Source organism: Petaurus breviceps, unplaced genomic scaffold (assembly GCF_028583685.1).
Source record: "Petaurus breviceps papuanus isolate PSGF00001 unplaced genomic scaffold, PetGlider_PUasm1.0 76, whole genome shotgun sequence".
Taxonomy (NCBI): Eukaryota; Metazoa; Chordata; class Mammalia; order Diprotodontia; family Petauridae; genus Petaurus; species Petaurus breviceps.
In genome coordinates, this window is record NW_027186473.1 from 28918274 (window position 1) to 28944223 (window position 25950).

The window sequence follows — 25950 nt, forward strand, 5'->3', positions numbered from 1 at the left end:
GTTTAAGCAAATGTTATAGAATTTTCAGCACTTGATTTGTATACACAACTGGCCATGAGTTACATTAAATGATGTTTGCTATTACTGTGGGTTAAAATTTGATTTTATTGCACAAATGCAGAATTCCCTTTTTAATTGCTAAATTGCCCTTAATCTCTTTGTCAATTTTCCTGCTGAATGATAAATTTATCTTTTTACATATTTTCTCACATTAGGTCTTTTAGGAGAAAGGATTGCAAGGTTTCTGATGAGTGGGAGTATTGAGGAGTTATTTAAAGTGCTAGCTCTGAGTTGTTCCCAATAGAAAAAAAAAATCAGCTGCTTTCACTTTTTTTCCCAAGTCCCTCCCCTTAGGCTTGTCAGGTTGCTGGGTGGAGCCTTCTGTTAGAGGAGCTGAAGCAGCCTTTCAGGAAGGAGGAAGACAGAAGCCCCCAGAGAGCTTCCGGCTGGTCTGTGCATTCTTTAGCTTTTAAATGCTTTCATCTTTCTGGCAGACTTGTACCCTTGTGCTTTCTTGTTGCCAGTGTCTCCTTCTCCTCTTTATTTTTAACGTTTATCCACCTACCAGCACCTTTACTTCCTCTATGCTAGTCTTGCTTCCTCATACTCTGAGGCCTGATTTATTATTTCTCTGATATAGCCAGTAATGTAAAGGAAAAGGAAGTAACTTTAGTCTAATGTAGCAAAAGTGTCATACGTGAGGGTATCTCTAAACCTAAATACCTTCCACCTCTATTTAGAAAAACATCTTATTCATAAATCCTTTGTTTTCCTAAGCTTCTGCTGTCCTTTCTCCTCTTCAGTACTAAATAGTTCCTAAATTCTATCTTCTAAGACATCTCCTATGGTTTTTTTTTCTTCCCTTTTTTGGCAGAGCAGTAAGTATAGTAGGACAACTGATACTCTGTCCTAGAGTAGAGTGCCTTGGCATAATTGCAGACCTTTGGCAGTTATAAGCAATTCAGCATACAACCTAGTTAGGCAGAATAATTGGTTAAAATAGCAACCTTCCAGATGACTGCCAAGGTGAGGTCCTCTTGCCCCATGGTGCATGGCCTCCTTGCCATCAATGGACCTGTGCCAGCGTCCTGTTATCTCTATGACAAATGGGAGGAAAGTGGTGCTTTTTGACAGGAAAGACTTTTTGTCAGATTAAAGATCTTTTTCCTATATAACTTCTCATGTATGTAACACACTAATGGTTGTATTCATGGCTGGCTATCTAGGTCCTGAACTGTCTTTCGCAGTGACCTAGCTACAGAAAATTTAAGGTCCATAATAATAGAGTTGCATAGTTTCTAAAGCAAATTCAAAAATTGTCATCTTGATATTTGGTATCTTGGTTCTCAATGGCAAAGTAGACCATAGGCTCCCTATATTTAGAGCTGTGAGCTATCTAATTTAATCCTCTCATTTTTATAGATGAAGAAAGAAGGACTGGTGAGGTTAAGTGATTTGCCTAAGGTCATAGCAGGGAATATGAACTCCCATATGATGACTAACTCTAGGATGCTTTCAACTGTGCAAGAACAGATACTGAATTTGGATTCAGAAAAACTTGGGCTCAATCCCACCTACAAATACTTTTTTGTGGACATAGGGACCTTAAGTAAGTCCCTTTCACTTATGTAAATCTAAGTTACCTCAACTGGGGAAATGGAGAAAGTAAATCCATAGAACCTAACTAGCAGGATTGTTTTAAATTTCAAATGATACAATCTATGCATTCTGTAAATGATGGTTGTCATTCATTTTAAACAATCCCATTATGAATATTACTTTCCCCATTTCCCCAGTTATGGGACAATAATAAATTCTTACATTACTATACCACACTGTAATGGCATGCCAAGCAAAGGCAACTTCCCAAGGTTCAAAATACCAGCATAGGTGCTCTCCATTTTATTCAATGGCAAATTAAGAACAGAGAGAATCAACATATAGCATCATTCAAAATACATCATTTACTAAGTGTGATTCAATAATCTCCAAGTACTACCTGATTTAATCAAGTACTACTCCAGCCCTGTATATTACATTCATTTAATCAATCACAAAGTCCCTCTTCTAAATACTACTCCACCCCTAGGCTGTACATTCATTTAGTCTATCACAAAGCCCCTCTTCTCAATGGACATTAGTTTCCAATCATAAGTAAAGTACATTCATTTGTTTAATCACAGAGCACAAAAAAGTCAAAAGTTCCCCACACTTGGATCACAATTGAATCTACCCCAGAGTTACAACAAGCTTAGGCACAGCATTTAATACCCAAATGGAGGTCTTTTCTTCATCTTGACAAGAGGCAAGTTCTCAGCAATCTTTGTTCCTGGGGAGACAAAGCTTAGCAAGGCCACAAGATACATTGCCAGTCTCTTCATTAATTCATTCTCTGTCTGCAGAACAGTCCTAGGACCCCTGAAAACATTAGCAAAACCCCCTTCCAGGATTTCTGTAAACATACAACAAGAAAATCCTTCTTCAGGGCTTTTGAACCAACAGCAAGGTTCCAAAACCTCTGCAACAACAGGACTGTCCTTCACCAGTGGACAGTATTTACTCACCGTCTGCAGAACAGTCTCTGGAGAGCACCTGTGCTGGTATTTTGAACCTTGGGAAGTTGCCTTTACTTGGCATTACATTATGGCATAGTTGGCAGGAATGGAATTTAAAGACCCCCCTGTATTGGCTTGGTTTTTGGCTTGATTGTGTTAAAACACAGAGCTTGTGAATCCCACTTGTGGGATGGACTTGTTGACGTGAAAAGAGAGGGCTGAACTGGGAGGATCTAGTGACGTAAATTTAGAGAGACACAAGAAAAGAGAGAGGCAGAAGAACTTTTTGGAAGCAGCATTTTGGAGGCAGAGAGAGACTGAGAGGATTTCTGAGGGACACTTTGAATTGCCCAGGACTTTTGAGAGCTGCCACCCAGAGCTGCCAAGGACTGAGGAGACATGGCTGTTATGCTGGTACTTTGTCTGTCTGTTTTGATGTTGTTTTGCCAATTCTATCCACTGGTGAAGGACAGTGCTGTTGTTGCAGAAGTTTTGGAACCTTGATGTTGGTTCAGAGCTCTCATGCTGGTGGCCTGTTCCTAGTTCTCTTGGCATCATGGAGATGCCAGTAAAGCATACAGTCTTTTCTTTCCCCTTTCTACTTTACCATCATCTTCTTTTCACCAATGACAGCTTTTGGTGTCCTCAGTGGCCTTTGGTTATCCAGGAATAAGAAAGAAATATTTTATTATGTTTTTTTTTAATCTCAAATAGAGCAGTGGACTCATAGTCTGGTAGATTGGAGTTTGAAAGAACTGGTGATGATCTTGCCTCAGGCTGATGTTAGTTGTATAAACACAGGCAAGTCACTTCATTTCATAGAACCTCAATTTCCATTTCTATAAAATGGGCACAATAAAACTTACACTTACAAACACCACTAGATAGAAGAACACTTTGTAAACCTGAAAGAAGTATAGATATTTTTGTTATTTTGGCCCAAAAGAGTGAATGAAAACTGGTTGTTGTTAGTTTAAAATGTTTCATGCTTGTGAAGCATGTGAAGATGTTTAAATCACTGACAGGTTGGGTTTTGTGCTGGAGGAAGTTTCCATTCTGTGAGTTGTCCTCAATGAAGAAATCCCCACTCCTTCCCATATTCATGTATAATAACAAATATCAATAACTAATCGAGCCTAGCCAACTATTATAAATCAACCCAGCATAGGAAACTAAAATAATCAGAATTTATCTGAGTGGTTTTTCCCTGTAAAGACAAACATTTTATTGATTGCTGTTATTTTACAAAACTTATGTCAGGACGTTTTCCTCTGGCACCCCCACATCAGAATTGAGTCCTCCCTTTTAACAAGGACAGACAATTAAGAAAAACCAATTGATAGCATGAACAACCATGTCACAATATTGCCCTCATCATGCCCCGAGTCAGAGGGATGTGTTTGTTTCCTTTTACATTTTCTGGTTTTTAAAAACTTCAAACAGCTTTATTTTATTACTTAATCTATTTCAGCAATTGGAATGATGTTAGATAAGTTTCAGTCTTTGAACTCATTTTACCTCCTGTTAATCGATTGCAACAAGAAAAGCTAATTGTGTAACCCACAATCTTCATTAAAATTCACTTCATTAAAATTGATATTGTTGTAAGATTTTAAAGAAGAAACTCACCTACTTTAGCAAGAAGTAGTCGACACTATTTTAAAAGGTACAATATTAAAATCTATACTCTAACAAATATTTTAAAATATAACACAAGGTTGGGAGCTATATACCAGTTTCTCTTTAATAGGCTGTAGTTTTCGATAGACCAATTTACGTATGTAGTACAGATGAATAATGAATAATATCTTTAACAGCATATTCTAGGTGTAAATAGCTAGTTGCAATAGTATCTCTATTAATAAAGGAGATAGTCCTGGTGTTATTATTCTTTATCAATACCAGAAGTAGGATTCATATGAGAGGCTGACATTTTATGACATCTGATGAGGGGAGCTAGGTATAAACATATCACTAAATTTTAACTAAAATAAAATCAAGTGACCCTGAAAGTGTATGTCTAATGATCTTGAGGCAGAGGAAGCAAGTTGAATTAAGCTTAAGAAATAGAAGGAAAAGTGCCAGAATTTGGACCCAGGGAAAGAAAAGAAGACCTATCTATAATGAAGAGGGTTGCTGAGGGACCTGTTCTGGGGGAAGAATGGACTCCAGATCCAGTAGGAAACTAGCAATAATGGGAGACTTCTGGGGGAATGTCATAGAAAGCGGCCAATATTTGTAGTCAGAACACCCAAATGTGAGTTCTCATCTGGGAATCTTTGCTATCTGTGTGACCCTTGGACATGCCTCCTAGTCTCTTTAGATCTCAGTTTGCTCAACCGCAAAATAAGAGTGTTGGACAATATGATTTTTAAAATTCCATGCGCTATCACTCCACTCCTACCCTTGGCCCAATTCCAAGGTCTAAAACTCTCGAGAATAGGGGTAATCGCTGTCCTTAGCTACTTCACCATAAAGAGCAGAGGGAGAGATATCACAATATCTTAGAATGGTCAAATACCATTAACAAGATCAAAGATTCTCTTTGAACATGTAAGATATATATGTGTTCATATAAGGTATGTATTTTTACATTAGTTATCTAAATGTGACTCGCCAGGAGCATGAATAGATATCTCTAGAATTTGGTTCTCCTTGTTCCAAGGGAGACTTCAGTTCCCTACCTTGAAAGAAATAGAAGGGTCTCGGCTGAGTGTCTGCTCATTTCCTTCCTTGTCGCTAAGAATGGTATTGGGCTATGATATCTGTCTATTCTTTTCTCCTCCTTACCTCCCCACCCCCACCCAACGCTTACCTTTATCTAAGGGTATGGTCTGATTCAGAACAAAAGCTAAACTTCCCTGGTCACTAGCCCCATAGCTTACTTGCCAGTATAGCCCCACTGAATGTTACACAAGACCATTGCAAATAGTGAATAAATAAACACATTTATCTAAGCAAAACAGCAAAAAGAAATGAACTTTCTATAGGTTAAAACATACCAGAATATACATGAGTGAATGAGCTATTTAGATGTAATTGAAGTGAAATCTCAGGTCAATCAAAAGAGAACCTGATTGTAATCAACCCAAAATTTTTAAAGTCTCTATTGATGCAATCTGGAAATCGGGAATATGCCTAGGAGTTAGTTTCTACATTTTTGTACCTTCCAAAGTCCTCTTTCCAACTAGCTCTTGAACCAAGTCCACACCTCAGGTAGACACGGAACACTGAGTCAGCATTTACCAATTAGGGGTAATGTCAGTGGCATACAGAACACCTCATACTTGGCCAAAAATTCAAGTTACACAAAGTTAAAGAATTTTTAAAAAATACAAATTTTGGCTTAGTCAACATATTGTTTAATTGATTGCTAAGCAATGATTAATGATATTTGAAAGATTATTGAAAGAAAAAAGATAGGGGCGGCTAGGTGGCATAGTGAATAGAGCACCGGCCCTGGAGTCAGGAGGACCTGAGTTCAAATTGGACCTCAGATACTTAACACATACTAGCCTATGACTTTGGGCAAGTCACTTAACCCCAATTGCCCTGCCCTCCTCCCTTCAAAAAGCAAAAAAGAAAATAAAAGATAAAATCTATTATTTTTTTGAAAAAAGAAAAATGAGATATATCGGGACTAGAGTTAGGCAAATGTTCTGATTTTCAAAAATAATTTTAAAAGGTAAGCAGAACAGATTTTACAAACTTCAGACCAATGAACTTGATTTCAGTTCCCAAGGGAATTCTAGAATGAATCATTGAAGGCATTGTTAGAGAATGTCTAGGAAAGGGAGATGTGAATACCAAGAGCCAGCATCAAGGAACTTTGTTAAGGATACGTAATATCTGACTAACCTTACTTCCTTTTTTGATAATTGCTAAACTGTTAGATGAGTAGCATGCTTTGGATAAGGTTTAGTTAGAATCTAGCAAAGCATTTTATAAAACATCTCATAATGTGCTTTTTGAAAAGTTAGAAAGGTGTGAACTATATAGTAATATAATTAGATGGATTTGGAACTAACAGAATGACCATTAACTACAAGAAGTAGTTAATGGTTCAATGTCAGCTTGGCAGGAAGTCTCCATTAGTCCTTCAGGGACCTGTAATTAGCCCTGTAGAGTTATTTTTTTTAAAGGAATGACTTAGTCTTAGATAAAGGCAAATGACAGAAAAGCATGTTTATCAAATTTTCATATCATGTAAATTGGAAGGTATAGATAACATATGGATGACAGAATCTAAAAATATTATGATAGATGAGAGTACTGGACTGAATCGAAGAAGATGAAATTCAATGGAGATACTCCCTGTTCTGCAGTCTATACTATGTACCACCTACCTGCCTCTGGCTTTTTGGATTTGGAGACTGAGGACCTGGGTTCAGATCTTAGCTCTGCTAATTACTACTTGCATGACTTTTGGAAAAGTACTTCATCTCTTTTGGTCTTTGTTTATTCATTTGTAGAGTGAAGGGGTTGAATTAGATGAGTTTGAAGGCCTTCTTAAGGTCTGAATTTATGAAGCTGATATATTGTGTCTAGAGCACTTGAGCAGTGGAAATCTGGCTGTAAATCATTATAGTATTATGCTCATTTAAAAAAAACATTAAAATGTAATGTGTATAAAGTAAATAGACTTTGATTCCATTTTTCTTTTAATTGAAGGGAATGCCTTTGATATTCCTAGGTGCTGGCCTCTCTAAATTTTCATGAGGCTAAGTTTCTTGTATTCTATTTCTTATAGTGCTTTCTATGGATTTTAAAATTGAACACACTTGGGATAGCTTACCAGTATCCCATGAGCCAGTGTGGATCAGGCTGAGTCCAGGTGATGGAGGATTGGTGATGGAAGTGAAGGCTCCATTTTTTAATGATCCCCCAGCCCCACCTGGAGAGCCAGGAAAGCCTTTTGAAGGACTGTGGGATTATGAAGGTAAGCGGAAATGCTGGATTTTATAGTAATCATCAATCTCTCATAATATCCTCTTGCAAGAACTTCATTTTAAAAGGAGCATGCCTGACACTTGACTTGTGTGGCACAAAGATTTCCTTGTAACCCTTGTGACAGGTGAATTCTCTTCTCAGAATAGAGCTTGAAACTTGCATAACTAGAAGCATGAAAAATAACCATGACAATTCCAGGTTTGGAGATAGCTTTTGTGTTTTCTTTCCCTTCCTTCTCCCCAACTTTCTTCTTTTACATTGCCATTTGAAAATAGCTCAGCAATGGTAATACCTTGAGTGTAAGAGGAACTTGTTAGGAAGGACTCTCAAATGTCTATAGCATCTTTTTATCTTCCTAGGGAAGTCTTAGTATAGTGTTACTTATAACTAAAACATCATCCACTTCAGAGGATGAATTTTATTAGCCTTAGGCGTAAAAATTAAGGATAAAGATTATCTAATGCAAACGTTCCTAAATTTTTATGTCATGAACAGCTTTTCTTTCTAGTAAAGCCTGTGAATCCTTTCTAGGTGCCTCTGATCTGAGGGCTGCCAAGCCCCTTTCAGGGCTCATTCACTTTTAGGGTCCTCCTGTCACCCAACTCTTACCTGTGACTCCAAGAAACTATAGCATGTGCATTGGCCACACCCCAGTAAAACCTTCTCAGCAGATGGATTAAAACCAGGTTGAGGGTAACTGACAGGCCTCAAACCCATAGGTGAGTGAAGGTATTGTCTAGCCCAAGCATGTGAAGATACCCATCACCCTCCCTCTGAAAAATGGGAAGATATGAACAATTTGTTCCAACAGCCATGAAGATGGCTGAAGCAGGTACTGTGGAATGCTTAGAGCTTGGTCAGATATCAAAGACACTAGGGTTATCCACTGCATCCCAGGTCATGACCAATTGTCTTGATTTTCGTCTTGCCACTGGACTTTGATGTCTCTGAATAATTTAAGCAACTCTGCCTCACTTAAATCTAATTTATGTTCAAATCAAAAGATATCACCCATATCATGTATGTGGATTCCTTGTGCCTGACCAGTGATAGAACCTTCTGAGCTCATATTGGCATAGTTAACCTATATAATTCAACAATATGGTGTTGTTTTGGTCTTTGAGCAGGAAGAACAAACAATAACTACAACAATGGAGTACCGTGCCTGTTACATAGTTCTTGTTAATTGAGTGACATAATGATGATACTTGAAGTATTTTAAACTTTAAACCATGCAAATGGATAAAAAGTGCTAATTATACCACATTATCTTGTTTGCCTGTTTTACAGAAAACAATTCAGTACTTTTTACAAAAAAATTTCTAAGCTTTCTGTATGGAGTGCTTTTATTTGTTTTTAGTATAATAAGCCCATGATTTCTTTGAGGCTGGAGTACTCCAGATCTGCAGACTCTCTCTACTAAGGCAGATGGGCAACTCTATCTGTAACTAAGATTCTAAAGGTATTGCCTATAACACTGCTTCACTTACTATCACACAGGCAGTATATACTAAAGGCAGGGCTTGAACCCAGGTCTTCCTGACTCCAAGACTGACCATCTAGCTATTATCAGGTTGGCAATCATGGAGTTTTAAGAATGTTTTTTGTTGGTGTGGGGAAGAGGAGAGGGAAAGTGACAAACCACTTTTAGTCAATAATTATTTTAAAATAACATGTGTTATGTGTATTTGTATACACATATACATATATTTGTGATCCTTAGTAAGAGTAGAAGTTACATAATTCAAAGAGATGTCATTTGCCCTTTTTTCTTACAAGTATCTCCCTTCTTTTCTCTTGCCTAGCAAAATTCACCCCTTGAAGTTGATGTGGTTTAAGGGGTTCAGGGACCCCTCAGGGACTGAAGTACTGGACAGGGTCATCTGGAATAAATAAACAGAATCAGGCATTCTTTAAGTCAAGGTGGCAAAGGTTTATTGTAACACCAATATGGTGGGCAGAGCTCCCCAAGGAACTTGCCACTTAACAGGAATGATGCTAAAACTTATATAGGAAAAGTAGTGGATTATCTGGCATATATATGCTAATTAGGTGATAATTTACAACCTTGGTCACAGGCATCATTCACTACTAGAAACCCCGGGAAGGGGTTTCTCAGGGGTGTATTTTTGGTCTGTTATGTCTGTAGCGAGATAGCTTTGAAAGTTGATGTCTATAGTTTGACCTCTGGATTGAATATGATAACTTTGGGAATCAATACATGATAATTCTGTAGTTACAAGATAGTTCTGTTTTTACAAGAGAATTTCTTCAGCGGTCAACTTGTTCTTGTGATTGGGAAAGATTGTTTTACTGGGGCCCACTCATGAGTAGTTGTGGGAAAAGGTAGTTTGACTTACTGGGGCCCACTAATGAGTTATTGCTAGGCCTAGCATCCTTGGTCTGAGGAGAAAACTATCAGGGATAGTGTTTTGAAACTAGGGAGAAATGAGATTTTGGAATTGGGACCCAAGCACCCCATCAAAGTGGATGGCATTTTAGTTATCAGTAATAATATACCAAAATTTCCCTAAAGAAGATATAAAGGTACTATAGTCATGTAAGAGTACTGCCTAATTTGTCAATTTAAGAGTCTTATTAAGTGCCTTCTATGTCTCTGGCACTGTGCCAACTGCTTGGAAAACAGTTATCAAAGTAGTATTTGTCCTCATAGAACTTATATTCTACTGGGGAAACAATATATGCTCAGACAGTATAAAATACAAAGTAATTTTGGAGGAATAGGTTGAGGAGAAACCCTAATTCCCAAGGGATCAGGAAAATCCTGGCACTTGATTTGAACACTTTTATGAGACTGTGAAAAGTCAGTTCATCCTTCCATGGACCAAAGTTAAATCATGTAAGGCAGAGAAAAATCTCCAGTCATCTCTCAGCTTTCTGTAACCATTCTATATGCATCATGAGTTACTTTTTTCTTTGCTCCTTAGCTGGTAACCTATTTAAGCTTCCTTTATTTATAAGAGCTACTATTTAGTTTGTATATCCACTATGCTTACTCAGAAGTCACCTTCCAAATCTCTTAAGAATTAAAGTAGAATGGTCTTGCACAGACCAGTGTTCTGTTCCCTATCCTACACACTTGCTGATCTTTTATTTACAAAGTTATTGCCAGAGATTAAAAAGAAAAACGATTAAAATCCACTTAAAACAACTCCTTTAATAATAGTCTTTTTTTTTCAATGAATGTGGAAGGGTGGAAAGGAGCAATAATTCCTGCTGGTGTTAGAATTAGTGATTCATGTATAGCTAATGGAATAACATTTTCATTTATTCAGCAGATATTTACTGAGTGCTCACTGTCAAAAGTACTGTTCTAGGTGCTTTGGGGAATGAAAAAGATGAGAAAGACACTAATTTCTGCTGCTGAGGAGAGGTAGACAAGACAAGTATGGGAAAAAATATAATACAAGTTATAATAAGATGAGTATGATGAGAAGTGCAAAGAACTATGGGAATCTGGAGGAAAAAAAGTGTATCTAGGTAGAAGAATCAGGGGAGGCTTAGTGAAAGAAGAAACATTTACTTTGACCTTAACGATGGGTAGGATCTCAACAGGAACAATAGGAAGATAGGTAGCAGCATGAAGTTCATTCCAGGTAGGTTGAATATTAGATCTTAAGTCTGGAGCTGGAAAGGACTGCAGGGGGCATCTAGTCCAACTCTTTCCCTTTACAGATGAAGAAATTGAGGTTCAGGGAATCTATGTCACACAGCCAGGTCCTCTGACTCCAGAGACTGTGATCTTTCCATTGATCAGAGTAAAGAAGGTGGGAACCCACCTTTACTATTGGATCATGGGAAAATTATTTAATCTCTGTGAGCCTCAGTTTCCTCTTTTATAACATAGGGATAAAAATACCTTTAATACTTGTATGTAACAGGGTTATCATGAGGCTCAAATAAGATAATACGGAATGTCCCAAAAGTGTTAGTTCAGCCCAAGCTTAATAACTTAAGAAGTAATGGCTATCAACTTACAAAAATATTACTTAAAAGCCTACTTACTTAATTTTCTTTTATGCTATGTAGTTTTGAGAATTTTAAGCAAAAAAAAAATTTTTTAAGCAATTGGGGTTAAGTAACTTGCTCAAGGTTACACGGCCAGTTATTATTATTTTTGTGTGGGTGCCAAGTATCAGAGGCCAGAACCGATCCCAGGTCTCCTGATACTGGGGACGGCATTCTTATTCACTGCACCACCTGGCCTCCGCTAAGCAATTGGTGTTAAGTAACTTGCTCAAGGTTACATGGCCAGTTTTTTTGTGTGGGTGTTAAATATCTGAGCCCAGAACCAAACCCAGGTCTCCCAACTCTGGGGCCGGCACTCTTACTCACTGTGCCGCCTGGCTGCCCCAGCAATAAATTTTTAATTTTAGCTAGACAGGACAGCTTGCATTTATTTACTCTGTATTCAACAGTTTCTGGATGTTACTTTCTCAGACCAGTTGATTGCTAGAGAATGTCATCTTGCTTGATTACCTCATTCTATCTCCATTAAACTTTTTCTTGTGGGGTACATCAAAACTGTCCTGTATGCATCAAAACCTTGTCCTTGTGATGATAACACTAGGATTACAAATGAAATCCTTTTCAGTCATTAAGTAATAGCTAATGAAAGTTTTTACAAAGTTCAGAAATGGAACCCACCAATATTTTAAAAATTTGAAAATTCAAATTTTTTTGGTAAGTTCATAGTATTTATATTCCAGAAGTTATCAAAGCTTAACACTGCACTAACATTTTGGAACATACTATATAGATAAAGCACTTTGCAAATTTTTAAGTATCATACAAATATTGGTCATTATAATTATTACATGAGTGCCAGTAGTAGGTAAGTCTGAACAAGTAGCTTGAAATTAGGGTGAAGGGTCTTGAATGCCACACTATTAAATGTCATGAATAAATAAATTATACTTTTTAAAGGAAAGATAATCACATTCCTCAAAACATGTTATTTTTCTTTTGAAAAGTGGTAGAGGCATTTTTCCTGAATGACAAAACCCAGCATTACATAGAAGTTGAACTTTGTCCGTGAGTATGAAGTCTTCTTATTTGAATGCATCTCTTTCTTTCTGATCAAGTTGTTGTTGCCTATATGGAAAGCATGTAGTAAGGTCATAGGTAATTTCAATTAATTGGGGTCATAGGTATGGGTACCTTAGAGATCATCCAGTCCAGTCCTTTCATTTTAAAGATGAAGAAACTGAGGCCTGAAGACGTTAAATGACTTATTATAGGTTGTACAAATATTAAGTGGCAAAAGTGGGATTTGCCACACTACTTCCTGTTCTTTCTATTACTCCCACATACTGCCTTATATGGGAACGGAAAATTTAAATAAATTAAAATTAGAACCATAGAACTATTATTATAGATTTATTACTTACCAATAAAACCTTGTTTTATACAACATACATATTCCTAAATTTTTGTCTGCGAATCAATTATTTGTAAGTCATGTTATATTTTAAATGCTCAGGGGAGCTGGCTTTTAATGGAAATTTGTAGTGAAGATATTTCAAGGTTGATTCCTATGTAAAATTACTAATGAATCATCCTTTGAGTTATCTATATGGTAAATCTGGAGTTTTATGTGCCAGGTATTTTAAAATCACAGATACAGAAACATCAAATTAGTTTAATAAAATGTTTCATTCTAGGGAACCAGTTTTAATGCATAGATACAATTATTTCAAATCAGTATATCAATTTTTATATATAGTCACATCTTGACTGCTTGAAAAATATTGGTTGTATCAACCTCATTAAATTATTAAATAGTTTAAATAGCCCTGTGCCACCTTGTGTTACATATGTTCTTAACTTTCTTAGATGACTATTTTTTCATAAATAGAATATTATAGTAGGTAGAGCAATGGATTTGGAATCAGAGAGACCTGGGTTTTAAGTTATATACTTATATACTCAGGTTCATAGATATAGATTTGGAAGGGACCTTAGAGGTTATTAAATTCAACACCCTCATTTTACAGATGGAGAAACTGAGGCTCAAGAAGGATTAAATGACTTGTCCATGGTCAAATAGGTAATAAGTGACAGATTCAGGATATGAACTCAAGTCCTTTCACTCCAAGTACAGCTCTTTCAACTGCACTCTCCTGCTTCTCAATTCCGGAGTGACAACTTGGCATAGTGGATAGAGGGTTAGCTGTTAGACTCGTATCCCAGTCCTATCTCTGACATATGGTAGTTTTGTGACTCTAGGTAAGTCACTTAACCTCTCAATGCTCCAAGGAATTAGTATTGGTGCAGGGACTTTCCACCACCATGGGTCTGAGCCAAAAAAAGCCAAACCAGTTTAAATTCCTTTGGTACTCTAGTAATGAGTTGTTCAGTTTTCGTCTTCTCTGTATCTTTCTAGTCTTTTTCTAATTAACACCTAAGTGAATACTTTGTAATACTCTTCAACACTTATAATATGTGTTGCTCCCATTACCACTGTATGTTACAGTTTATAAAGGGCTTTCACCACAACTCTTTGAAATGGGGATGGGGTGGCGGTAGAGTTAATTCTCATCCTTATTTTATGGATGACAAAATTGAGGTTTAGAGAGGCCTTGATCACAGTCACTCAGATAAAAATGGAATTGGGTCATGAACCTGAATCTTCTAACTCACTAGCTAGTACTTTTTGAACTTTACCATGCTAGGGGATTAGGAGCAGTGAGGTGGTACAGTGGATAGAATCCTGGGTCTGGAGTCAGGAAGACCTGAGTTCAAATGTGACCTTAGACACTTACTAGCTGTATAACCCTGGACGAGTCACTGAACCCTGTTTGCCTTAGTTTCTCATCTGTAAAATGACCTGGAGAAGGAAATGGCAACCACTATGGCATTTTTGCCAAGAAAACTCCAAAAGGATCACGAAGAGTCAGACATAGCTGAAAACAACTAAACAACAAAATGTCAGAGGATGAAAATGGGGTGAAGATATTTGGTGTTTATACTATGTTATCAGCTCATGAGGTCAGAGACCATGTCTTCTTTATGTCTGGGCCCCCTTAGCACCTGGTATAGGACTGGGCCATGCTTAAGTGCTTAAGAAATGCTGAAATAAAGTGCTAACTTGCATGTTCCTTACAGATTTAGTAGAAAAGTCCCCAAGCAGTGGAATATATGAGGTTGTAAGTATGTGTTTGCTTTCAGTCATTTTGTTTTATGCCAGCCTTAACTCCTATCAGTTTTGCAGCTTACAATTATTTTTGTAACTAGTATGTAAGCCAGCACCCCCTTATGTAGTCTAGATAACACTTGGACATGGCAGAATAAGAGACTAATGGAACATTTCTGTCTGTCTCCCTATTCTCGGCCCCTTCTGTCCTTTCCCCTGCATTATGGGAAAACTTCCCCTTCAGAGTTCAGGAACTCAGACTAATGAGAGCCAGTAGTCCCACAGTTTCCTTGATCTTCTTTCCCTATGACATTGGGATTCAGGACTGTTACTCGGACACCTTGGAAGAGAAACTGGGAGGAGGTTTCCAGATGTGGTTGCTCCATGAGGAGTGCTTAATGATTTTCTTATAATTTCTATATGGACAGTAAACTATGATGTGGTTTCATAAAGTCAATAACACTGTGTAGTAATAATACAAATATGTATATATATATAAAATACAAATTTTAAGTATGGAGATGGATTCAATTGTTTTATAGTTTTCCATTAGTTTGAAGTAGTATTTAACTGTCATCATTCTAAAACTCGGGACCTGGGTTAGTCATGGTTTACTTCTTGTCAGTCACTTTCAAGCTCAATAGTTGGTAGGTTTGGGTATAAAGAAATCTCTTTCACTAGCTAATTAATTAATTAAAGTTATGTCAGGAGAGTGAAAGCTCAAAGTGAGTTGGGGCTATAGAGGGAACTAAGGACACCAAAACAGTTTTGTTCTCATTATATTGACAGACAAATGAACATCAGAGTAAGGATAACACCTCCCCTTGGTGGTAGGTGGAAAGATTATAAATGACAATATCAAGAAGGAAGAGTTGTTTAATTTCTGTTTTACTTAGATTTTCTTTGCCTAGAATGACTTATATAGTGGAAAGGATAATAAAAATGGTCAACAGGAAGATAGATCTCCCAGGATAAATTAGGAGGTAATAAGAGAGCACTTAGCTGTCTTTGATGCATTCAGATCACCTGGCCAGGATAAACTATATCTTCAGGTACTAAAAGGAACTGGTGGAATCCTAATTAAGCTGTCCCCCCAGCCCCAATATTCTAACTTCCTTGTGGGCCCCACTGAACAGCAGGCCCACTGCTTCTACCTAGCCACCCCATCCCCATTCAATGGTCTAACTTCTTCATATATGCCTCACTGCTCACTAGACCAACTGGTGTGTCCATGAGCTCATATTTCTCACAGAAACAGCATCTATGTCCATATGATGGGATCCCAGCCACTGCCTCTAGCTAGCCACTGACTCCAGACCCATTCCTCATATTTCTCACAGAAACAGCAGGTATGTCCATACACTCAATTGCAACCACATCCATCTAGTCTCAGACAGGACCACAATAGCCAACCAGTCAGAAAGCAGCGCCACCAAGATGCCCAAGCAGGATGTGGACCCCAAAACAATAGAAGGGACTTTCCATAAGTAGGCACCTGTGAGTAATAATAAAGAACTGACTAGAGTGAACTTATGTATGATGTAGAGAAGCTTATTATAGTATCATTTTCATACATACATACCCCACCAATGTTTTTTGTGTGTGTGTGCATTGTGGGTAATTGCATGCACAGTTCCACTGTGACTTGGACCCCTCCCCTATTACCTAATCCTTTAACAAACCCCTCCTGCCTTTTTGATATTCATAATTCCTGTTATGAAATTACATCTTTACCCTATAAAAATCCATCTTGCTTTCTCTGAAGTTGTCGGTTCTTCTCAGAAATTACTTAGCTTCTTGAGAGGCATCAATCTCAATAAATGCCTGTACTTGGATTAAAGGTGGTCTGACTCTGAATTCTTTGAGATGATTCCACCATAAGACATCATGAAACCTTAACAGTGAATGTAATTGCTAAACCACTATCAGTAATATCTGATAGAAAGATCATGGAAAATTGGAGAGACACAACATGATTGGATGCAGGTAAATGTCCTGATTTTTGCAAAAGGGAAGAGAACATAGCCTGCAAATCAAAGACCAGGGAGTTTGACTTTAATTCTTGGAAAAAATTAGACAGTATCATTAAAAAAATCTGTAGTGAAGATACATAAAGGGAAACAATGACTACAAAAAGCAAGCATGGTTTCATTAAGACCAGTTCATGCCAGACAAACAGTATTTCTTTTCTTTCCTTTTTTTTGACAATGTTACCAATGATATGAGAGGAAAGCTGAAGGTATAGTTTACAAAATATTTCATAAACTATCTCTTGCCATTCTTATGGTGAAGATGGAGAGATGTGGACTATACAATAATACATTGAGATGGGTTCAGAACTAAATGACTTGTAGGGTTCATAGAATAGTTAATAGTTACTCTCAGTGTGGCAGTAGATCTCTAGTGAAATGCCCCAGAAATCTCTGCTGTTCAACATGTTTTATCAATGACTTGGCTAAAGGCATAAATGTTCTTCAAATGAAACAAAAGTGGGAGGTATCATTAACACATTAGATGACAGGCTCCAGAAATTTCTCAATAGCCTTGAATATAATAAAATGAAATTCAATGGGAATATAGAATCTTACATTTGGATGAGAAACAACAACAGTAACAACAACAAAACAACACACCAGTTTTAGAAGTACAGGATGGGGAACAAGTTTGTTGCAAAAAGTTATCTCTGAGAGTTCTGGTGGATTGTAATATTAACAGGAATCAGCAGCACAGTAAAGGTAGTCAGAGAAGCTAATGCAATCTAGTTCCACATTAAACAAATGATAACTTTTAGTTATAAGGAATGATATTCCCCCTGTATTCTACCCTGGACAAACCGCATGTAGAATATTATGTTCAGTCCCTATAGCTGCCATCTGCGGAACCAACCTTTGTGGAGATGTGATTTAGTAATTGCTTCTGCAGCTATTGAAGACCCAAAAAAGGAAAGTTCTCACCATTAGAGAAGTCCAGAATGTATTTGTGGAGATAACATTGATGAAGTGGCATCACCATCTGCTTTGTAGTTTAGTCCTGAGGATCATGGAGTCTTTTAATCTAATTTGCTACCAAACTCTCCCTTAAGTGTTGTCTCAGTCTATGATAATGTAAGCTCCTAGAAAACAGTCTTGTTTTTCTGTTTATAGCTATAGCACTTTGCCCAGAACTTTTCACACAGTAAGTAAGCTCTTAATAAATGTTTTTTCATTCATTCATCATTCATTCATTCATCCATTCATTCTTTACACCATACTTTAAGAAGGATGTTGATAAGCAGGAGGAAGTCCAAAAGAGGCCAGTAAGGATGGTGAAGGGTATTGGATCTATGTCCTATGAGGATTGATGGAGAGTGTTAGGGATATTTAACCGAAAGAGAGAAGACTTAAAAGGGATGAATAAGCTCTGAGGGGCCTCAAGTTCAGGACGTGGTATGATTAATCCAGGGGTGAGGAACCTTTGGCCTTGAGGCTACTTGAGGCCCTCTAGGTCCTCTAGTGCTGCCGTTTGATTGAATCCAAACTTCATAGCACAGATTCCCTTAATAAAAGGATTTGTTCTGTAAAAACTTAGACTCAGTCAAAAGGCTGTACCCAAGGACCTAGAAAGCCACAGGTTCCCCACCCCTGGGTCATTAAACTATAATAAAGCTAAGTATACCATTACTAAGATCTTCAAAATAGATAGGAATTTTAGTAATTAATAATACAATATAATAAAGGTTGGACACAGTGGCAGTCAGGGCAATTCCTCATCTCTTATTTCCCTCAGAAGATCATCTTTGGTCCCAATAGCACCAAGTTGTGCAAAGGGGGTTACTTCCTCATTCTGATTCTATGTAAACAGAAGAACTTAGTTGAATCCTGGCCAAAGCTCAATAGGAATATCTGATAGCTTGCTTCAGGAATTTGAAGGGCTATCAGTCAGGAAGAGGTATGAAACTTGTATTTCACCCTAAAGGGCAGAGGACCAATGGTTAGAAGTTGCAAAGAGTAATCCAGGCTCTCAGGTGAGACTACCTAACAAACAAAACTGTTCGAAAGGGGAATGAGCTGCCAGTAAAGGTGATGGGTTCCCTCTCCCTGCAAATCATCCAGTAGAGGTTGGATGATCACTTGTTAGATATATTATAATGGAGATTCCTTCTGGGTATGGGTTGGACTAGACTACTAAGGTCCTTTCCAATGCTCAAATATTCTTATTCTTTGCATCTACCTTTCCAATTTATTGCACATTATTCCATTCCACGCAATATATTGCAATCAAACTAGCCTTCTTCTCTTTTCATTTGCAACAATTCGTCTCCTTTCTCTGCCTTTGCATAGCCATTATATCTCCATAGCTGAAATTCACTCTCTCCTCACTTCAGCTCATTACAAACCTTTATTTCCATCAAGGCTCAGCTCAAAGGCCACCTTCTACATTGATCCAGTTGCTAGTTTCCCCAACCAAATTACTTTGCATTTACATATACATATACATATATAATATTTATGTGTATGTACTACTTACCTGATAGAATGTAATCTACCTTATGTGTTCCACTGTACAATATTTCATTGTCATGGGTGCTTAATAAATGTTTTGAGTAATTGATTGATATATAATCTCATTGATATGTGTATTTCCCTCCATCAGTGTAGATCACAACCACTATGTTTTTATCCTTTCATGCCTTGCAGTTCTTGTCTATGTTCTATAGAGCCTCCACGGAAGATCTGCCAATGTGTGGGAAGCCTTCCCATAGTTTTTTTCTTTTTCTTTTTTGAGTCAATTTGGGTTAAGTGACTTGCTCAGGGTCACACAATTAGTAAGTGTCAGAGGTCCGATTTCAACTTAGATCCCCTTGACTCCAGGGACAGTGCTCTATCCAGTGGACCGCCTAGCTGTCCCTCTTGTAGTTTTTTACACATCATGGTGCTCTGGGCACTTCTAGTGGTACTGTGGTGACACTGTATGATCCTGGTTTCTCTTATCTGATGTCCTGTTGCTGGGATCAGAGCAACAAGACCCTCTTCTGTGACCCTGAGATTCCCTCTCCTGGTTATAATAACAGAGTTATGATCTTTTACTCATGAGGGAGTGACTCCAAGTCTCAGGTCCTCCATTATTCTAGAATCTTTGTCCTAAATCACTTGCCTGTGGGTTAAATTTGTGATCCTGTGCTTGAGTAGTTGTTTGGGAAAGTAGGCTATACTGCTTCATACTTCATCATCTTGACTGATATCATGGCAAGTAACTTGTCCAAGGGCATAGAGTTATGCCAGGATGCTTTTAATGAGTTGAAAAATAGATTTCTTATGAAAATGATCTTCAGCCCATTTCATAGGCCCTGTGATATATAAATTGGTGTCAGTTTCCTTATGGCAGTTTAGTTTAGGGGGAAGTTCTGAGATTCTCTTCAAATGAAATAATACTTTCTCCCATTTTATGCCAGTTTGAATTATTTAAATGTAAGATTTCATAATTTTGATTATACAATGATAGAATTTCAGAATTGAAGGGGCCTTAATGGCCATCTAGTCCCAACCCCTACCTGAAAAAAATCTCTATAACATAGTCCACAAGTGGTCAGTAAGTTCTTTGAGGTCAAAGACCTTTTGTCTTTGTATCCAGAGAGCCTAACATGGGTCATGTACATAGTATGTGCTTAAGAAATTTTTATTAAATTTCATTGGCCTTCTGGTCTTTACTTGAAAATCTAGAATGAAGGGAAAATCTGTTATACCTTAAAGTAGCTCATACTACTTCTGGATAGCTCTAATTGTTAAGGAAGTTTTCACTTATGTCAAATCTAAGTTTTCCTCTTTGTACTTTCCACCTATTGCTTCTAGTTCTGTGTTATGTTTTATTCAAAGCAGATGAAAAGCAATATTAATACAGCACATAACTTTTTTTTGTACAGGATTACATTTGTCATAAATGAGGAAGAAAGGGATACTGATGTATTGTTAGTGGAGCTGTCATTTGGTCCAATCATTCTAGAAAGCAATTTGGAGTTTTATGAAGAAAGTGACCTGGATGCTAGTCATATATCCCAAAGAAGTTAATGACAAAAAGAAAGTCCCTATACACGCCAGAATATTTATAAGAGCACTTTTTGTAGCAGCAAAGAACTAGAAGCAAAGTAGATTTCCATTTATTGGGTAATAATTAAACAAGTTGTGGCACATGAATGTCATAGAATTATACTATGCCAAAAGACATGTTAAACATAATGAATATGGAGAAACATGGGAAGACTTACATAAACTGTTACACAGTGAGGTAAGCAAACCAAGAAAAAAATCTATAGTATAACTACAACAATGTTAATGTAAAGAACGACAGCAGAACAATTGGAACTGACGCTCCAAAATGATGACCAAACTTGTCCCCAAAGAAGAGTTATGGAAGGGCACCTACCTCTCTTCTTTGAAGATGTGGGGGACTACAGGTATAGGACACTACAGATAATTTCAGGCTTTTTCAGTGTGGTGATGAGTTCTGCCAAACTGTTCCCCCTGCCTTTTTAAATTCTTTGTTATAAAAGATGGTTTTCTGAGAAGAAGAGGAGAGATATATTGGGAAATGTAGGTAATTTAAAAATAAAAGATATAAAATTTATTGGAAAAGAAATTAATGGACCCCGTACTCTGAAGTGAAGAAAATTCAAATATTTCATTTTTTAGTAGTCACTTCTCTCCTTTCATTGGCTCAATATTTTCATTTGATTTTTGCTTGTTATTGGAAAACTTTGTGACAGAAATTTTCACATGTCCATATATGTTTCTGATACAGAGTAGTGCGAGAAATAATTTTGGCTTCTTTCTTTAAAGTACTTAACAAGGTATTTTCATTTTGACAGCCATGGACAACATTTGGTGATTTTACTATTTGGAAGAAGAAAGTCATGGAAGGTAAGTAATCAGTTTCATAGGAATCAGCCTTTTCAAATATCCAGGTGCTTTCTGTACTGGTGCAAATTTGCCATATTACCTTACATTCATCTTTCATTTTGCTTTTCTAGCGAGAGCTTGCTTTATCATTTGAGGTATCCAGACATGAGAATACATGGGAAGGTAAAGTTCATCTTCCTTGGAGTTATTTTCCTCCTGGTGTAGATAAATTTAATTCATTTGCAATTCATGGATCAAAAGCTGGAAGAACTTATGAAGCACTTTACCCCATACCACAAGATGAGATAAAAAAAGGACAAGAGCCTGATTTGTAAGTAGAAAACATATAATGAATTGTATTTGGAGTATAAGAGATTGTGATTCCATTGATTTTTTTTGGGAAGACAGTGCCCACTTAATTACACTAAGTGCCTACTCTTAGAGTAAAGGAAAGAAAATTGCTTTAAGTGTGTAGTCCAGTCCTATGTACCCTCTGGCTCCTCAGTTAATACACATTGACTTGTTGACTAACACAAGCTCTATAGTTACTAGCCTTGGGTTTTTCAGACCTTTTCAAGAGTCTAACCAGAATCCCAATGGTGAAGAAAGGAGCTGTTGATGGGAGGTTTACTATTTGGGCACAGACTCTGATTCATCCCCAAATACGTGGAAATGTTTCTATTCAGTCCTGCCACTTTCTGCAATCACTGTGCCCTCCTTTTTTTTTTTTTTACCAATTTTGCTTCTAAGTCTTTTCTTCTCTTCTTCCTATCCCCAGTGTTGGGTTTTTAAAGAATTCTATATTCCCCACTTCCTTTCTCTTAACTTTTCTCTCTCTTTTACCATTCTGCTCTCCTCTTTGCCCATTCTTTAGTCTTCTTTTCCACTCATCTTTTTAATTTTTTCCTTTATGCAATCACTGTGCTGTTAAATCCTTCCTTTTCGTATTCTGCCTATTTTACTCCAAGTATGACAGGTACACAGGTTGGTGTGACTCTACCTAATCAGGTAAGGAGGGTCAGGGAGCCAGAAATAATTGGTTCAGACACTGAGTTGGTATTTCTTTTTTAAACCAGTTTATTTATTTATTTTGCTTTTTGGAGGGCAATTGGGGTTAAGTAACTTGCCCAAGGTTACAGGGCTAGTTTTTTTGTGTGGGTGTTGTGTCTGAGGCCAGAACTGAACTCGGGTTCTCCTGACTCCAGGGCCAGCACTTTACTCACTGTGCCACCTAGCCACCCCAAGTTGGTATTTCTTTACCCAGTTAGGGCTTGCATTCTTTTTGCTCCTCTCCCTGTTAGCCCCAGATTCCTAGACTTCATGTGAGTGATCCACCACTACCAGTGGTACTCTCTATTTTTCCATTCCTTTTGGTTCCTCCTGTGACTATGGGTTGACCAGACCCTAATAAGGTCATTTGACTGACCATATGAATTTGATAAAATGAAAGTTACCAATTCTTTTCCTTCTAGTGAGATGTAGGAATGCCAGATTTTATCAACTGTTTTGCCATTGCATTTTAAGGTCCTTTGGGCTTTACCATTTGCCATGATCTTATTATAACCTCCAGGGCTTTGGGCATTATCGTCTGATTTACTGGTACAATTTAAGGATTCCTAGGTCCTTGTTATCAGCCCTAGGGACCTTAAGTTGTACCAACAGAGCCCTTAGGATTTCTGGACCTTTCCATCTGCCCTTTAGTTGAACTTTCTTTTATTTATTATCTCTTCCAATTAGAATGTGAACACCTTTAGAGTAGAGATTGTTTTACTTTTTTCTCTTTATATACCTAGAGTTTAAGAATAAGTGCTTAATATATATAAATATATATGTATACATATATATGTACATATTACTTATTTCCTTCAGTCTCTACCAGCTAAGTATTTCCATATATGTGCATATATACATATTACTTGTTTCCTTTAGTGGAGGGAGTTTCCATGTAGGGAGTTCCCACCAAGGGGTGTATGTTTATGTATGTGTGTACATAGATATTGTATTTATATGTGTGCTTACATATTGTAGACATATGCATGTATATATGCATACACATGTGTGTACATATAGGCACAATATCTATTTGTATATATACATACATATGTATACATGTACACATGATGTCTATGTACACACATATAGGCACACACAGACTTTCAGACTTGCAGTGGGAATTTGCTAAATAGAAACTCCCTTCACCAGTGTAGATCAGTAGATCATCTGTAATTTATAGTCATTTGAGAATGTTGCCTATGCACTGAAAGATCAAGTGACTTGCTCATGATTACCCAGTTAGGATTTCTCAGAGGTAGGATTCAAACCCATATCTTCCTGACTCTTAGAGAAGCTCTATATTCTCTACAACATGCTGTCACTCTACAACCTATGCCCAATAAACAAAATAAATGTATGTGTTAACAAGTAAAATGTAAATTATAAATTATTTGAGTAAATAAAAAGCAAATTGATATGGAGGAAAAAAAGAACAAGTGCTTAATAAATGCTTTTTCAGTGATTCATTCATATATTCGTCCACTCATTCATTACTTTATTCCTCTCTGGCCTTGCACCAGCTGTATCACTCTTCTAATCTTCTCCATGGTAGTTACAACTGATGGGAGACTCTGCCCATATACAAAGTTTTTTACTTGTACCCCTGGTCAAGGGAGAGTAAGTAATAAATCCAATTTCTCACAGCACAGTTGTTGCACTGGTACATGGAAGGAAATCTATTTTTCCTTCATTTTCATAAGTCCATGGTGGAACCTTTATAATAGTTCATTATTCTGCCTAAAAAGGGAAGAACTAAGTCTCAGATCTGATAATGCAGGATAGTATGTGGAGCTGAAACTTTTTAGAATACCTTCTTAAATTTCTGTAATGAACACAATGGCAACAAAGTTTGTTTCCTTCCAATATTTGAAAAGGGCCTGTGGGTATCTTTATTTTATTTTATTTTTTTATTTTTTAAAGCAATCGGGGTTAAGTAACTTGCTCAAGGTTACACAGCCAGTTATTTCTAGGTGTGGTGCTAAGTATCTGAGCCCAGATTTGATCCCCCGGTCATCCTGACACTGGAGCCAGTGCTCTTACTTGCTGAGCCACCTGGCCACCCCTAAGCAATTGGGGTTAAGTAACTCACTCAAGGTTACATGGCCAGGTGTTTCTGGGTGGGTGCTAAGTGTCTGAGCCCAGATTCGATCCCTAGGTCATCCCGACACTGGAGCCAGTGCTCTTACTTGCTGTGCTACCTGGCCGCCCCAGGTATCTTTATTTAAAACTATATATGAATGAAAAGTATTTTCAAGACATTGACTGTTTAACTATGAGAGGGTGTTTTCAGATCAAGAGAAGTTGTTCCTTTATGATACTGTCTACTCTTTAGTTTTTTAAAATAGAAAACTGCCACATAAAAGATCTGACAAAATAGAATAAATTTTCCTTCAAGACAACTATTTTCCCCAGATTCAAAATTCATTTCAACTCCCACTCCATTTTTTTTTTCCTTTTAGCCATCACCTGGAATACTTCAAGTCTTTTAGTTGGAATACAATTTTTGGAGAGGAGTGGAAACAGCCTGAATCAGACCTTTGGATGTCACAGAAACATACTGCAGAGAAGAATAAATAATTTCATTTCTCTATTCTGTCTTCTTGAAAAATCAACAAATTACAAGCTGCAACTTCTTAAAGGAAACTGTGAATGTTTGAACAATACATATTTGCAAAGATGATTTTGAAAAGTGAGTTTTTCCGAGAGCTACATGGCAGATAGGTTAGTACTCAAGATAATAAAATGTTTGTGAATGATCTTGTCTCTATAAGTAAATCATTTCCTGGAGGCAAATATCCAAGAAGTCATCATGTCATTGTCCTTGCAGCAACTTTGCTGGCATTTATTTAAGCATTTCTAGCATATCTGCCTCCATAAACCGTAGGTCAGTGCAATTCTCCATTCCTCAGTCCCTCTTGATCAATCTGAACTCTTTCCGGTTTTTTAATTCAATTAAATTAAACAAACTTTTGTTAGATGCTGACTATGGTGATGGCAGCTTAATGACAGAATGGATAGAGAGCTGGACCTGGAGGCAGGAAGACCTGAGTTCATATCTGGCCTTAGACACACTCTAGTTGTGTGACCTTGGGCAAGTCACTTAACCCTCTCTAACTCAGTTTCCTATGAAATGGATCTGGAGAAGGAAATGGCAAAGTACTCCAGTATCTTTGCCAAGAAAACACAAAATGGAATCACAAATACTCAGACACAACTGAAAAGACTGAACAACAACAATGATGACAGCTTGGTTGTTGTTCTTCATTCTTGAAGAGGACCTAAATGACAGCACTATGCTAGACAGCTAGACAGCACTAATCAGTGTGTCTGACTGTGCTAATCAGATCAGTACAAGCTCAGAATG

General features: G+C 37.3%; 1 protein-coding gene across 2 annotated transcripts; it reads left to right on the top strand.

The window, feature by feature from the left end:
- The first annotated feature begins 342 nt into the window (after positions 1-342).
- Positions 343-25342, top strand: CUNH4orf33 (chromosome unknown C4orf33 homolog). Of its 2 annotated transcripts, none has more exons than XM_069105369.1 (6): positions 343-449; positions 7306-7494; positions 12500-12560; positions 21503-21554; positions 21665-21864; positions 25046-25342. In XM_069105369.1, exons 2-6 carry the CDS (start codon positions 7314-7316, stop codon positions 25161-25163), a joined length of 612 nt encoding a protein of 203 aa, XP_068961470.1. In that variant the 5' UTR covers positions 343-449; positions 7306-7313; the 3' UTR covers positions 25164-25342. The 2 variants fall into 2 exon arrangements, with proteins under 2 accessions (XP_068961470.1, XP_068961471.1); XM_069105370.1 differs by having other exon boundaries at positions 21665-21716.
- Positions 25343-25950: the final 608 nt, after the last annotated feature.